The sequence below is a fragment of the Bos indicus x Bos taurus genome, chromosome 10, assembly GCF_003369695.1.
Source record: "Bos indicus x Bos taurus breed Angus x Brahman F1 hybrid chromosome 10, Bos_hybrid_MaternalHap_v2.0, whole genome shotgun sequence".
Lineage (NCBI taxonomy): Eukaryota > Metazoa > Chordata > Mammalia > Artiodactyla > Bovidae > Bos > Bos indicus x Bos taurus.
Window position 1 is genome coordinate 24,731,857 of NC_040085.1, and position 16,216 is coordinate 24,748,072.

General features: G+C 37.0%; 1 protein-coding gene across 1 annotated transcript in view; it reads right to left on the reverse strand.

Moving 5' to 3' along the window:
* The window catches only part of DPH6 (diphthamine biosynthesis 6), a 190,102-nt gene that overhangs the window by 1,298 nt on the left and 172,588 nt on the right, over positions 1 to 16,216 (reverse strand). Inside the window, exons 7-8 of the mRNA XM_027553480.1 lie at positions 10,317 to 10,411; positions 945 to 1,032 (exon numbers count right to left, since the gene is read on the reverse strand). Coding sequence (XP_027409281.1) covers positions 945 to 1,032; positions 10,317 to 10,411 — 183 coding nt within the window. The remainder of the gene's footprint in view (positions 1 to 944; positions 1,033 to 10,316; positions 10,412 to 16,216) is intronic.

Sequence of the window (16,216 nt, forward strand, 5' to 3'; positions counted from 1 at the left end):
AGAGACCTGAAATAAGAAGCTTCTTTCCGTGGATCTGGATCTGGAAGAAGTCTGGACAGTTTAGCTTCATTGTCTCCAGGGTTACCAGCTTCTGGGCAAATGGTCACTGAAATAGCCTCCTTTCAGCCCAATTCAATGATCTATTTTCAACTCTGTCTATCCTAATTTTTCTGGAGAAATGACAGCAAATATCATTCTCTACTTTTGGAAACTCCTCCTGATTAAGAGATTTCTGGGGTTCCCATTTTTCTCCTTCTTTTGCCGATCACTGAGTTTCTTGATTCTTCAGATTATCTATTATATATATAAAACTCTGGGTGTGCATCAAGACTTGGTGATAGAACACGAAAGATGCAGAAGCCTTTTCCCAATCCTTTATGTCTTAAGGAGCAGAACTTTTAATCAAAGGGTCTAATCTAGACCTTAACTACTTTACAAAACATTTAAAAATAAACCTGCTGTATCTTGACAATATATTTAAAATAAAACTCTTTATCATAGTTTTTGCTTAATTTTCCATCTTTTATTTGTACGTCTGTTCTCTTGTTTATTTTTGGCACAGCTTTAATTTCTCATTCTCCTCAAATTTTGTATGAGTATTCAATTTATCCTCAAACCTTTCCCCTACAGCAAATGCTCAACAACCTAACTCTTAATTTACTAGATGATTTAATATTTGGTTATACATTGTCCTGTCTTCTCCTCGATTAATGTATATATGATTCCCTTTTCAGATGAACTACAAACTCTTCAGAAATGTAATGTCTTTTATATCATATAGAGCTCTCAGAATCATAAACAGCTGAAAAATTCTTAGTTATTGACTGAGGATCTGACAAAAATCATTTTTTGCCTTTCATTTGTTGTTACAGAATTACATATATAGAGACAATGCACATATCCCAATTTTCACTTTAAATCACTGCAAATTTTAGCTTACTTGCCTTGTCCTCCAAGTGCAATTCTAAAAAGCGTAGGTAAGCCACAGGTGCAAATGCATCAGCTGAATGTGTGACTACTTCTGATGAATCTCTGAAATAAAATAAAAATTATAATTAGTTTATATACTATGCAAAATCTGTTTTGTGGCAAACTAACGCCTACTAGTGACTAGAAAAGACCAAAAATCCTCATTTATTTCTACTGGAATACTACTGTATACGTATTTACTTCACAATTAGTGATTAACATCTACTTTTAATAATTAAATATTTAATTGGGTAAAAGATGGAGAGAACTAAACTTTCAAGAGTAAGTGAAGAAGCTTTCATCTTTATGAGGACACACAGTTCAACTTTCAGGTTCACTCAGAGCTCTCTGAACAGTTTTACAGCTTGAAGCCTCTATTCAATTTCATTTCCACAAACTTGGTTGGTATGGGCTAACCATTAAACAATAGGGCTTTATCTTCATTATTCTTTTCATTTTCAAGAGGTAATTCATTCAGTGTTTCACACAAAATCTCAATTATCCTTCACAAAAGCAGTACTGGTGATGGTTTTAAGCTCTAGATGAACTCTTCACACTGTAATATCATTGCTATTAAAATTGACTGTCTGACATAGCAATTACCACATTCAGGTAAAATAGTATGAACTGCTTGCTGGCACCATATGGATACACGTAAATTAAATCAACTTTTATCAAAGATACCCTGTAAAGCACATGTAAATAAATAAGATTATGTGTGAAGTTCTAATAACTAATTATTTTTATTGTTGTTGATTAAGAAACAGTGTTTTTGCATTTTAATTGAAACTCTAAAAGCAGAAATTGCTCATCTCTTTTTAAAGCCTCAGGAACTAGTTGCAGTGTTCATACTAGTACATTGTTAGCATTTTAACCACTGTGGTTCAGCAAAATAGATTCTTACTTTGCATCTTTTCCATTTATATAAAATAATTTTGAATCAGTGTTTGTAAAGTTATTTAGTGACAACAGAAGAAATCTCAAAATACTAGGATCCAGTATATTAAATTTTCATGGGCAAAATCTGTTTACTTTTCACATGAAAATCAGAGATAGAGAAAAAGCAGTCTGATGATACCATTCATGAAACTTTTGTATCAAATATGAATCTTGTTAGTGCTTTAAAATTAAATTAAAATGGGCTTCTATGATATTAAAAGTAACACATTACAGTAGAAATAAAATCATTAAAGAGTTGTGATCATGAAAGAAAGTAATAATCTGTCTTCACAGACTACCTAAACCAAAAGATGCCTCCCTGTATAAAGAACAAAAGGAGGAGAAAAAGAAAGCAAAGAGGAGACCTCTTGCTTTTTACCACTTGCCTCTCTGCCTTGTTAACCCTAGTTAAGTTGTCCTGCTTATTTACTCCATACTTGTCTGTCCTGGTTCTATATTGCCTCATCAGTTCAGTTGCTCAGTCGTGTCCAACTCTTAGTGACCCCATGGACTGCAGCATGCCAGGCCTCCCTATCATCACCAACTCCGGGAGTTTACTCAAACTCATATCCATTGAGTTGGTGATGCCATCCAGCCACCTCATCCTCTGTCGTCCCATTCTCCTCCTGCCTTCAATCTTTCTCAACATCAGGGTCTTTTCCAATAAGTCAGTTCTTCGCATCAGGTAGTCAAAGTATTGGAGTTTCAGCTTCAGCATCATTCCTTCCAATGAATATTTAGGATTGATATCCTTTAGGATGGACTGGTTGGATCTCCTTGCAGTCCAATGGACCCTCAAGAGTCTTCTCCAACACCAAGGTTCAAAAGCATCAATTCTTCGGTGCTCGGCTTTCTTTATAGTACAACTCTCATATCCATACATGACTACTGGAAAAAACATAGCTTTGACTAGATGGACCTTTGTTGGCAAAGTAATGTCTCTGCTTCTTAATATGCTGTCTAGGTTGGTCATAACTTTTCTTTCAAGGAGCAAGCGTCTTTTAATTTCATGGCTGCAGTCACCATCTGCAGTGATTTTAGAGCCCACAAAAGTAAAGCCTCTGACTCTTTCTACTGTTTCTCCATCTATTTGCCATGAAGTGATGGGACCAGATGCCATGATCTTAGTTTTCTGAATGTTGAGCTTTAAACCAGCTTTTTAGTCTTCTCTTTCACTTTCATCAAGAGGCTCTTTAGTTCTTCTTCACTTTCTGCCATGAATGTGGTGATATCTGCATATCTGAGGTTATTGATATTTCTCCTAGCAATCTTGATTCCAGCTTGTGCTTCTTCCAGCCCAATGTTTCTCATGATGTATCCTGCATATAAGTTAAAAAAGCACAGTGACGATACATAGCCTTGACCTATGCCTTAACCTTTGGAACCAGTCGGTTGGTCCACGTTGAGTTCTAACTGTTGCTTCCTGACCTGCATACAGATTTCTCAAGAGGTGGGTCAGGTGGTCTGGTATTCCCATCTCTTAAAGAATTTTCCACAGTTTGTTGTCATCCACCCAGTCAAAGGCTTTGGCATAGTCAATAAAGCAGAAATAGATGTTTTTCTGGAACTCTCTTGCTTTTTCCATGATCCAGCAGGTGTTGGCAATTTGATCTCTGGTTCCTCTGCCTTTTCTAAAACCAGCTTCAACATCTGGAAGTTCTCGGTTCATGGACTGTTGAAGCCTGGCTTGGAGAATTTTGAGCATTACTTTACTAGTGTGTGAGATGAGTGTGATTGTGCGGTAGTTTGAACATTCTTTGGCATTGCCTTTCTTTGGGATTGGAATGAAAACTGACTTTTCCAGTCCTGTGGCTACTGCTGAGTTTTCAAATTTGCTGACATATTGAGTGCAACACTTTCACTGCATCATCTTTTAGGATTTGAAATAGCTCCACTGGAATTCCATCACCTCCACTAGCTTTGTTCATAGTGATGCTTCCTAAGGTCCATTCCAGGATGTCTGGAGCTATGTTGGTGATCACATAATTGTGATTATTGGGTTGTGAAGATCTTTTTCATATAGTTCTTCTGTGTATTCTTGCCACCTGTCTTAATATCTTCTGCTTTGGTTAGGTGCATACCATTTCTGTCCTTTATTGAGCCCATCTTTGCATGAAATGTTTCCTTGGTATCTCTAATTTCTTGAAGAGATCTCTAGGGCTTTCCATTTTTTCCCCCTCCCTCTATTTCTTTGCATTAATCCTTGAGGAAGGCTTCCTTAGCTCTCTTTGGTATTCTTTGGAACTCTGCATTCAAATGGGTATATCTTTTCTCCTTTGCCTTTCACTTCTCTTCTATTCACAGCTATTTGTAAGGCCTCCTCAACAATCATTTTGCCTTTTTGCATTTCTTTTCCTTGGGGATGGTCTTGATCCCTGCCTCCTGTACAATGTCAGTAACTTCCGTCCATAATTCTTCAGGCACTCTGTCTATGAAATCTAATCCCTTGAATCTATTTGTCACTTCCACTGTATAATTGTAAGAGATTTAATTTAGCTCATATCTGAATGGTCTAGTGGTTTTCCCTACTTTTTTCAATTTCAGTATGAATTTGCCAGTAAGTAGTTCATGGTCTGTGCCACAGTCAGCTCCCAGTCTTGTTTTTGCTGACTGTATAGAACGTCTCCATCTTTGGCTGCAAAAAACATAATCAATCTGATTTTGGTATTAACCATCTAGTGATGTCCATGTGTAGAGTCTTCTCTTGTGTTGTTGGTAGAGGGTGTTTGCTATGACCAGTGCATTCTCTTGGCAAAACTCTATTAGCCTTTTCCCTGCTTCATTTTGTACTGCAAGGCCAAATTTGCCTGTACTCCAGGTATTTCTTGACTTCCTACTTTTGCATTTCATTTCCTATAATGAAAATGACATCTTTTTTGTGTATTCGTTCTAGAAGTTCTTGTAGGTTCATTCAACTTCAGCTTCTTCAGCATTACTGGTCGGGGCATAGACTTGGATTACTGTGATATCGAATGGTGTGGCTTGGAAATGAACAGAGATCATTCTGTCGTGTCTTGGCTCATCAATAGATTCAAATTCTTACTATTGTATATGATCTCATTTTTACGTTAGATTTCAATCTCTTGGGGTTACTACTTCCAGCTTTGGAAACTGACCCTGAGCCTGAATTATGCCTGATGTAGGAGCTTGGTCTTGATATCCTTGACAATGGATACACCAAAATATGTCTAACCTAAACCAATGATGTGTCAGTAGAAAGGGTTTCAGGCCCTCCGTTCTCATGCCAGTTATCCCCACTAGAAACAGAAGATTGGCAGCAAATGGCTCACTTAATTGATATAATTATCACATTTGAATCAAGACTGTTTTCTAGAGAAAATATATAACATTCTAATCATACTATATAACAGAACTAAATGAAGAGGAATATGATTTTTATGGATTCTGTTAAATCCATAATTGACTAATATAATTTCATTCTCTTATACAAAGCCAGAATCAACTGGAAGATAGATAATAGATATCAAATAAATAGCTTGTAGCTTCAAAGAGCATAATGCCACTATTGCTCTTCTTTTCTTTCATAAACTGTCAGTTGAAACTCAACTTTCAAGGGTCTCTGGTTTCTGTCGGCTTCTGATACCCAGAACAGGATCTGCTGGAGTACCCTCAGAGAAACCCCCCAAATTAAGAACAACTGAAGTACAGCAAAAATGCTTTCCAGTTGGCTACCCTCCTCCTCTGTCCCTACTGATACAAGTAATCAGTGCAGCCTCGACCTCTTACAGAATGGAGATTTCTCTATAGCAAACAGCTGCGTTAGGCTTATCCCCAGTTACAACTTCAAAAGGGCAGCTACCTGAGCCAGGTCTGAGTCTCTCTTATCTGAAGCAGACTCCCTCTCAAGGTATGAGATCAGGCCCCACCTTCTCACTTCAAAAAACTGATACTTTCTTTTGAGATTCAGCCATGATCTTGGTTCCTACTTCCCCTCGAAAACACAACCACACATAGATATCCCCTATAAACTCACACTTATCCTCACATTTCTGTGAAGCCTTGCCTGACATCCTCACACAGTGCTAGTTTCCTGCTTTCTGTGCTCTGGTCATGCATTTGTGTGTGTGTGTGTGTGTGTGTGCACACAAATTCAGTTGCTCTGTCGTGTCTGACTCTTTGTGACCCCATGGACTGTAGCCCACCAGGCTCTTCTGTCCATGGGATTTTCCAGGCAAGAATACTGGAACGGATTGCCATTTCGTCCTACAGGGGATCTTTGCAACCCAACAGCCCTTTCATAATACATCTATTATATTAGAATTATGTGTTTCTGTGCTTGTCTTCATTTTCAATGAGGGACCACGTTTTGCTCATCTTTGTCTGTCTGTTCCTCTATACTTCACCTCTGGCTCAGAGAAGAATATATTGCCAGGTATTCACTCATTTGTTGAATAAAAAAATTACTGTATAGTTTAACTTTGTTAAACATATTTACTATCAAAAATCCACACAGATTTTTCAATTACCTGTCTTTACCTGAATATATACATTTTCATACATGCATATTACTTGTATATGTATGCTGCTGCTGCTGCTGCTAAGTCGCTTCAGTCGTGTCCGACTCTGTGCGACCCCATAAACGGCAGCCCACCAGGCTCCCCCGTCCCTGGGATTCTCAAGGTAAGAACACTGGAGTGGATGAACATCATCACACATATATACCAATAACATCATATAGCACCTCTAGCGTAATAAAAATAATTATATAAATTTAAATACAAGGGAAATTAGTTCATAAATTTTAATTTCCCAAGTGATATAGGAGAGACATGAGAAAGTAGATAAGGAAAGTTCTTGATTCATCCCCACTGCTAAATGTGATATTAGGATGCTCTGGGCTGAATTATGTCTTGACTTGAATCGGTAGAAACTAGGAGTGAGTGGGGAAAATGAGTACATAATGTTTTAATCATTGAATTTAGTTCTTTTCATCCCTCCTTCCTACCCACTGTTTCTTCTATCCATCCACCCATCCCATACATAGCAACTGTATAATAGTAGTATATTAATATTGTTAGTTCAAATGGAAATGTGGGGTTGTATCAAATACTGACATTAAAGATGTGTTCATCAATAGCAAGAAGAAAATTATCACTTTCATTAATACAGTACTGGTACTTTAGTTTTTACTTTTTTCCCCCAAAATATTGGCTATATTTCTTATGTTTCAATTCTTACTTTCGATACACATACATACATATTTCAAAGTAAGAAACAATAGGAAAATAGGTTTATTATTTTAGGACCTGCAAGTATCTTCTTCTCTTAAAGACTAAGCCGTAATTCTTTTTATCAAGGCTCCTCAGGAAAAAACTCATTTTCTGACCTAAAAATTTGTATCTAGAGGTGGGTAGGCACATTGTAATTGATGTGAAACGTATATTGTAAAATGGTCTAGTAAAACTTTTTCTAAATTACTTCCAGGCAAAGACTGGTATGCTAGTCTTTCCTACAAGATTTAAAAAATGTTAATTGGAATATATCTCTAATATATCTCATAATAAACTTCTAGAAAGTGAAAGTCACTCAGTCATGTCCATCTCTTTGCGACCCCATGGATTATACGGACCATGGAATTCTCCAGGTCAGGGATCCTGGAGTGGGTAGCCTCTCCCTTCTCCAGGGGATCTTCCCAACCCAGGGATCGAACCCAGGTCTCCCAAATTGCAGGTGGATTCTTAACCAGCTGAGCCACCAGGGAAGCCTAAACTTCTAGAACCACCCATTTGTCTCAATTCCTTCATTATACAAGAGAGTTAATCTCTGTTTTTTTATTTTAAAACAATTGCCAATCATAATAAAATAATTTTACATGAAAAAGTTTATTTTTTTCTCCTGTTAGATGTAATCTCCTTTTTAACAATAAAATTTTGAATCAGAAATTTAAAAGGGGACTCCTAATAATCAAGTAGTCATATGCTAATTGTGGAAATTCACTACTATATCAAATAGAATAGGAAATAGCATAAATTTGTCTCCCAAATGAAGTCCAACTTACAGGATCCATGATGATTAATAGTCAGTTGTTAACAACTAGTTGCCTGGTCTAAACTTATCTTTTAATTTTATCACAAGGACAACTATCTCTAAGTGAAATAATTTACATAATGGTTTTAGAATGTGCAATGCTTGTTCACTCATATCGTCACATTCAGTGCTTATCAGATAAGCATGGTAAGGACATTTTCTTTTTTTTAAAGTGAAGGAAAGATTTTGCATATAGTGGGTGATATTCTTTTTCCATTCAACTACTATAACCTGTAAGTATAACTTAAGAAAGAAATGCATAAAAGTGAAATAGTATATATACAAATCATAAGTAAAATTAATTCAAAGATATTCAACATTTATTAGTGCCTACTGTATGTTCTGAGAGTTAAGTTATGAAAATAGGCACTGGGGGCAATAACTACCAAAGTTTTTAAAAATGGAAGGATTTAGCAAAGTAGGGATAAATGGGAAGGCCATCTAGAGAAAAGAATTCAAATAAAGCTGTGAAGCTGAGGTGAGGCAGAAAATATGAAGAAAAGAAAGCAAAGAATTTGCTTAAGCATCAGATTTAGATTAGCGATTAGTTGATAAGAAAGAAATATCCTCAGCACTTCCTCCTCTGTTCTTAAGGGGTGCACACTACAGTATTGCTGATTAGCCCCTCCATTCTTAAAGAACCCTTACAGAGTAGGGCAGCAGCCTGCAGAGTCCTACCCACATCATTCTCCTCAACAAATGATTACCCAGTTCAACTGAACAGCTCATTTTGGCACTAGAGGGTTCCAATATACCTTCCCCGACTTCCCTCTCTTCAACATCATGACAAACTCCCATCATGCCATTGTCTCAGTTAGGTTGAGGTTTCCTTATCTACAAAATGATAAGATGAAAGATTCATTTTTCAGGTCTAAAGTTTACTATTATAAACAAACCTTCTGGTTATGTAATGTAAAGCAGTACATTTCTTATAATTCTAGGTTGTCCATAAAGACTTCTAGGTGCCCCAGGACCTCAAGTTGTCAAATAAATAGGAAGAATATTCTTCTTTGGCCTTTTTTTCTCTTACTGTGCTTTTAATTTTTTTCCTAATTTTGTTAGTCCCATATTCATAAGTATACTGCAAGTTTCCCATTATACTGTAATTTCACCCTAGCATGCAAATGCTCTTCTTGAGTAACAAAACAGTATTTTTTCACAGAAGCAATACCTAATGCACAATTCAATCATGAATTGTTTCGTAAACACTGAAGTCAGGAGAAATACCTCCTGTTTATGAAATTTTTCTTGTGACTCTTATTCTTTACCATTTTGTGTCAAATTCTATGCAGATGTGTCTTACTTCCACCATTTTGGAGACAGGAACTATGTCCAACGTCCACGGTGCTCAGTAGAATGTTTCAGGCATAATAGGTAATAGGTACATATCGGCCAAATGCATTGTTACGTTGATGATTATTAATGGGAAAGAAGTTAGAAGAAACAAGAAAAGCAAGAGTGGGTAAATACTGCAAAGGATGAGGTCTTGGCTATGTTTCTGAAGATAAAGGTATTTTTTAGAAAATTCACCTCAAGTTGTTTTCACTTCTTAGAACACTCCTTCCCTCATTATTAGTATGTACAAAGAAATCACCTTTCAGTGTTGAAAACACTGAAGTGGTTCATTCGATCCAAGATTCTAATCTTTTAGCAGATGAGGTTTCTGAAATCAAGCATAATTCTGACAAGCTTTTCAAGAAGCTAAAGAGCATAGGAAAAGCAAATAAAATGCTCTCTTAGCGTATGAGAAGAGTGACATCAATTAAGAGTATGGGTAATGATGTAACCAACCGAAGAAAGTCCCTGTCTTTTACTACACAAATGTTTAACAATTTATGGCAAAGAAATCACACTACTCACCATAAACAGAATTCATTTTTAAGAAGTTTATATGTAAAAATAACCCCAAATAATTGAAGAGAACTGTTTAGTATAACTATTCTAAGTTATTAAAGCCAAGAAGAAAGAAAAAGAGGATGGAGTTAATGGAACCCACAGGCTACTGATGTGGCAGTTTATCAAATGTAGCTGTAATGAAAGATAAATAATACAGGCAATTCACACTTCATGAAAGGATAAAAGTGTCAGTGTGTAGGTACCAGTTTTACTGCAGGCCATAATCAGCAAGTAAACGAAAGTGCAATGTCTAAAAAGTTTATAGGCTTCTATGAAGGCCTCGTCTTGTCAGGTATTGATTTAGGTATTCAGACGACTTCACTGGTATTAAACAAATTGAGTGTTTGTGAACTTGGAGGACATGTTCTATTTCTCCCAACAAAAGTTGCCTCCAGCTTAAAGTTAAGTTGCTTCCATCACTTAAATTTGAGGAAGGGTAAGAAAATGCTGAAATGATATCTTACACAATTATTTTCTTCTTAAATAGAGGGCAATCCAAAGTGAACGTTTCATATTCTCCACCTTCTCCACAAACATGGACTCCATATTTCTTAGAAAGCTGAAAACAGAAAAAAAGAGAAAGAAACAGGAAACTTAAAATTTAGATAACAAAAATGTTAACTTATTTTGTCCTAAAAAAATATCCATGTTAGAAACTTTAATTCCAAAACAGATTGTGAGCTATAGGAAAATGACTTATGTTTCTGTTTAAAAACTGTTAAAAACCATTTGAAGAATGTTATCATAAATCATAGCATTTTAAATAATCCCCAAATCCTTATAAAAAGATATATTGGACCAATATTTTTATGTATAATGAAAAAGCTTAAAGATTACTATAAAGTTTGACACTAGCTTTAGCTTCAAAAGGAGGAAAGATACTAAGTCATTATGTACTAAATGAGGATATATGCAGCCAAATTGTGCTTTCCCTGCCCTTTGACCTATATATGGAAGGGGAAAAAATGCGTTTAGAAAATTTCTCAGACAACACAAGAGAATGTAATCTAAGGCCTTTCCTTGGGCCTATGAACAAAAGGAAGTCATAAACATGGTTATTATGCTTAAGGCTATTATTAGTAGTAAAGTTCTAGGAATATCAAGATCTAATGAAGTTCCAATGCTGCAGACAAGCCCCGGGAGGGTCTAACTCCAAGAAAAGCTTATAATGTTGTCTGATTAAACCTGAAATTAAAAAAAAAATAAGCAAAGAAACAACCACTCCCCACCCTGACCCCATGCTTTGCATGAAATAGAAGTTGTTATTTAAATGATCCTGATACTGAGAATAAAATCCTCTCTTATTGGGCTGGAGCAAGGCTGGAATCAGAGCTGGGGAGCACTCTCACTAGCTGTGCAACAGAATCATTCTGGTCTTTCATGGAGGCTTTGTCACTGTGATTCTAACTCCTTCATTCTGAATTTCATAGCTTTTCCTGCTTATAGCCTCTCGTAGCCCCAAATCCTCATAGCCCAAAGGAAGGGTGACTCCATTGATGTTCTCTGTTACTGCCAGTGCTGGGACTGTGGCCTAAGTTTTCAGTTTTACCTGCATAAATATTACACATTTATTTATTTGGTTATTTTTATAGTTGTGCTACCATTCCAACTCCATTACATTTCATCTATTGACTATGTGCCCTTAGGGATTGAAAGGATGGATCTATGAAAATTCTATTCCCTCTAAGGATCAGTGGTAATGTGAATGACCTATAAAGCAAAACAGCAAGAAAAGTGAGGGAAAGAAAATGAGGTGGCATTTAGTATATGAACTTGCAAAAACTTAGTAGATAAATTTTCACCATGGTGGGTCATGAAGTAGGGAACTGGAAAGGCAGAATTATGGCAGCTGGCCATTATGAGAGCAGATAACAAGAATAGATTACAGTAGTAAACCAAATTAAATTAATGTCTGCTTTGCAGTAAAAATGTAGGAATAATAATGGGGTATGGATTTCAAGGGCGTTTCCTTGTTCTGTCAGCTAGTGCCCGACCCCTTCTGTGCTCATCTCCCTTCATTGGTCTTCTCATTCTAGTGACTTTCTGCCAAGGGAACCTTCTACTCTCATCTTTATGGTCAGTTTTTTTTTTTTTTATGTGGGAATATATCTTAATAACCACAGACTTCTTTTTATTAGAAAATGTATAATTGAAGCTTTGCAAAATTTCTATAATCTACCACAAAAGCATAACTGAATTATTTTGTTAAATTAATGTTGGCATAGCTGTTATCCTACTGAAGTAATTCTGTTAGTCCCTAAGTAAAAATAATGTAAACTGCTATATTAAACCAACCAGCACTAGGAAATCTAAAATTTGGATGAATCCAGTGATATTTTCAATTCACATAGAATATTTCCATAATATTCAACCAGTCAGTTCTTCCAAAAACATTTACTGAATAGTGATTATTGGGCAGGCTTTGCTAGATGAAAAAGTTCCAGGAGTAAACAAACAATGTCCTTCGTCTCTGGAAGCTTACTAAATATATTGCACCCTATATTTCAATACCACAGAATGATGAAGCATTGATGTTGATTCTATAAATAATATGTGCAATCTCTTCCCCCTCTACCACTCGCTGACCAGCATGGACACAGATTCCAAGTCAAGAAAGATTCTACACAGACAGATTTCAGAATTCCAGAATCCATGGGTTCCAGATTCCAAGCGTGCAGTGGATTTTATGGCTGATGAACCACGAAGTAGCCTATGAACTCTTAGGATGTCTTTCGCAGACTCTCTAAACTCTATTAGCTTAAAGCTCTAGTAGACATAAGTATTCAGAAAAATTCCATCCTTTTTGGCTTACGTTTGGCCAGTTCCAAGGCCCTTTGGTGTCCTGAGAGAACCTCCTCAAGAAGCAAAGCCTAAGCTAGCCACTTTCTTTAGGAATCTTTAGCTAAGGCACAGCGCTATGTTAGAAATCAACAACCTGGTACCACAAAAGCGTGACGTGTGCATGTGACTGGGCTTCCCAGGTGGTGCTAGTGATAAAGCGCCTGCCTGCCAACGCAACCGATCCCCAGATCGGGAAAATCCTTTGGAGGAGGGCATGGCAGCCCACTCCAGTACTCTTGCTTGGAGAATCCCATGTATGGAGGAGCCTGGAGGGTTATAGTCCAAGGGCCTGTAAAGAATTGAACATGATTGAAGCAACCTAGCATGCATGTGTGATTTGATTTTTTGAAAAAGGGGTCAGTTAAGGTAAGTGGAGAATCTAGAGACATATTTGTGGTATGAGACGTTCAATCTGCTTTTCTAAAACATGTAAGCAAGTGTTGCTCATATCTACACTACTCATAGAAAGTAGCAACTTTATTCTGACATATATCAGTTCTGTGTCTGGGTTTCAACTCAGAATTAGTATTATTGTAGGCCAGCACCTCCTCATTTCAAATACAGTTTCTGCAGTTCACTTTGATAGTTTCTCTGTCAATATCATTGTAATTGAAAATACTGGATAGGCTTTCCTAAGGTTTAGTTCCTTACTGAATTATCGTGATTCTTTCTATAATTTAAATGCATAAGATAGAAAACTATATTGAAAAATAAAAAAAGTGTTTTTCAAGTTGCTTTTTTCCCCACTAAAGTATGATATAAAGGATTAAGACATTTATTAAATAGTTTCAGTTGGTATATAAAAAGTGGAAGCAGACAATTGTTGTCACCATAATACCAAAAATATGCCAGATCAGCTACAAAACCACACCTTTGTGTTTTACATAAAGAGATCTGAGAATGCAAAGGCATCTGGATGAACCAATAGCAGATCAGGGTAAGCTTTTCTGAGATGAGTGAAGATTCATGGCCACTTTCTTAATGGGGGAACAGACTGAGTAGAAGCAAAGCTTCATGGATGTGGGATGTCTATCAGCGTATGTGGAAAGCCAAACTCTTGTGGACCTCTGTGATGGATTATTAAGAGTCCTGAAGAGACCCAGGGAGTATGTATAGCTGCCAATTTTTTTTCAGAGTCTTAACTAAGTGCACACAGTGGCTACCCTCAGAAAACTGCCCCTCTCCAGGGCAGGAGAGGGGAGAGACAGAGATCCCTTTGAGAACACCTGCCCATCAAGTCTTTTCTATTGAACTTTCAAGGTACCAAGGGGTGGTGACAGGGCAGGAAGATTGAGAGATTTCAGCCAAGACTTGGAAAGCCAGAGAGAAGGCAGAGAAAGGCTGAGAGTAGTAAGGCCTTAAAAAGGCACAAAACAGTGGTGAAGGACTTTAAAACATGGGGACAGGGTAGAGGGAAGAGGGAGAGAGAGATCTCTAGACTCATTGGAGAATAGATCACATGCCCTGACAAAGGGAGAACCTTTATCCTGCTTTCAAAACATTTCAAACAAGTAGCAAACTGAAACGAAACAAAAATCAAACCAGACTCACCTCAACTGGAGAACAGACTAAAAAGAATAAACACCTCAGACTAGCTGTCACAGAGAGGAAGTGGTGTGACTTTTCTGGAGTAAATATTTACTCCAGTCTCTGTTGTTCTTTTTTATTCATTATCTACCATAAAATATATAAAACAAATTAAGAGATAAGAAGTGAAAGAATGACTATAATCAGGAGAAAAACAAACAAAATAGAAACAGATCCACACATTCACCAAATATTGAACCCAACAGACAAGGACTTTAAACATAAACTATAATTATACATTAGAGATTTACTGGAAAAGATAGATAAAATTTATGAACAGAGATAAATTTGAGCAGAATTAGAAAACTAGGGGGAAATATCTTTAGGTTCATATTCTAGTTCCAACACTGATTGGGCATGGGACCTGGGATGACTTGCTTGTTCTCTGAATTTCCATTTGCTTAGGGAAAGCCTGTCCTCAGGGGGATGCTGTATTAAAAGATATAATACATATAAAGCTTTTAATCCAATGCCTAGTGTATTATTTCTCTATTAATTGGCCCTACCCTTGGACGTTCTGCTCTTTATATATACCTTCTTTAAGGATCATGACTCCTTCTATATTTATTCATGACTCCTTCTATCATCTCTATTGCAAATGGCTCTCAAAGTGAAAACCTTAGTCATTAAACTCTCTCCCATGTATCTTCTCCCCCCACAACTCCAAATACTTATTGAATGTTTTACTTGGGAGCATTGATTGGAAAGACTAGAGATCTCTTCAAGAAAATTAGAGATACCAAGGGAACATTTTATGCAAATATGGGCTCAATAAAGGACAGAAATGGTATGGGCCTAAGAAGCAGAAGTTATTAAGAAGGGGTGGTACGAACACAGAAGAACTGTACAAAAAAGATCTTCATGACCCAGATGATCATGATGGTGTGATCACTCACCTACAGGCTAACATCCTGAAATGTGAAGTCAAGTGGGCCTTAGGAAGCATCACTACGAACAAAGCTAGTGGAGTGATGGAATTCCAGTGGAGCTTTTTCAAATCCTAAAAGATGATGCTGTGAAAGTGCTACACTCAATATGCCAGCAAATTTGGAAAACTCAGCAGTGTTCACAGGACTGGAAAAGGTCAGTTTTCATTCCAATCCCTAAGAAAGGCAATGCCAAAGAATATTCAAACTACTGCACAATTGCACTAATCTCACACGCTAGTAAAGTAATGCTCAAAATTCTCCAAGCCAGGGTTCAACAGTATGTGAACTGTGAACTTCCAGATGTTGAAGCTGGTTTTAGAAAAGGCAGAGGAACCAGAGATCAAATTGCCAACATCTGCTGGAACATGGAAAAAGCAAGAGAGTTCCAGAAAAACATCCATTTCTGCTTTATTGATTATGCCAAAGCCTTTGACTGTGTAGATCACAATAAACTGTGGAAAATTCTTCAAGAGATGGGAATACCAGACCACCTGACCTGCCTATTGAGAAACCTGTATGCAGCTCAGGAAGCAACAGTTAGAACTGGACATGGAACTGGTTCCAAATAGGAAAAGGAGTACGTCAAGGCTGCATATTGTCACCCTGCTTATTTAACGTATAAGCAGAGTACATCATGAGAAATGCTGGGCTGGATGAAGCACAAGCTGGAATCAAGAGAGAAATATCAATGCCGGGAGAAATATCAATAACTTCAGATATGCTGATGACACCACCTTAAGGCAGAAAGTGAAGAAGAACTAAAGAGCCTCTTGATGAAAGTGAAAGAGGAGAGTGAAAAATCTGGCTTAAAAACATTCAGAAAACCAAGGTCATGGCATCTGGTCCCATCAGTTCACGGCAAATAGATGGGGAAACAGTGGAAACAATGGCAGACTTTATTTTTGGGGGCTCCAAAATCACTGCAGATGGTGAGTGTAGCCATGAAATTAAAAGATGCTTACTCCTATGACCAACCTAGACAGCATATTAAAAAGTAGAGACATTAC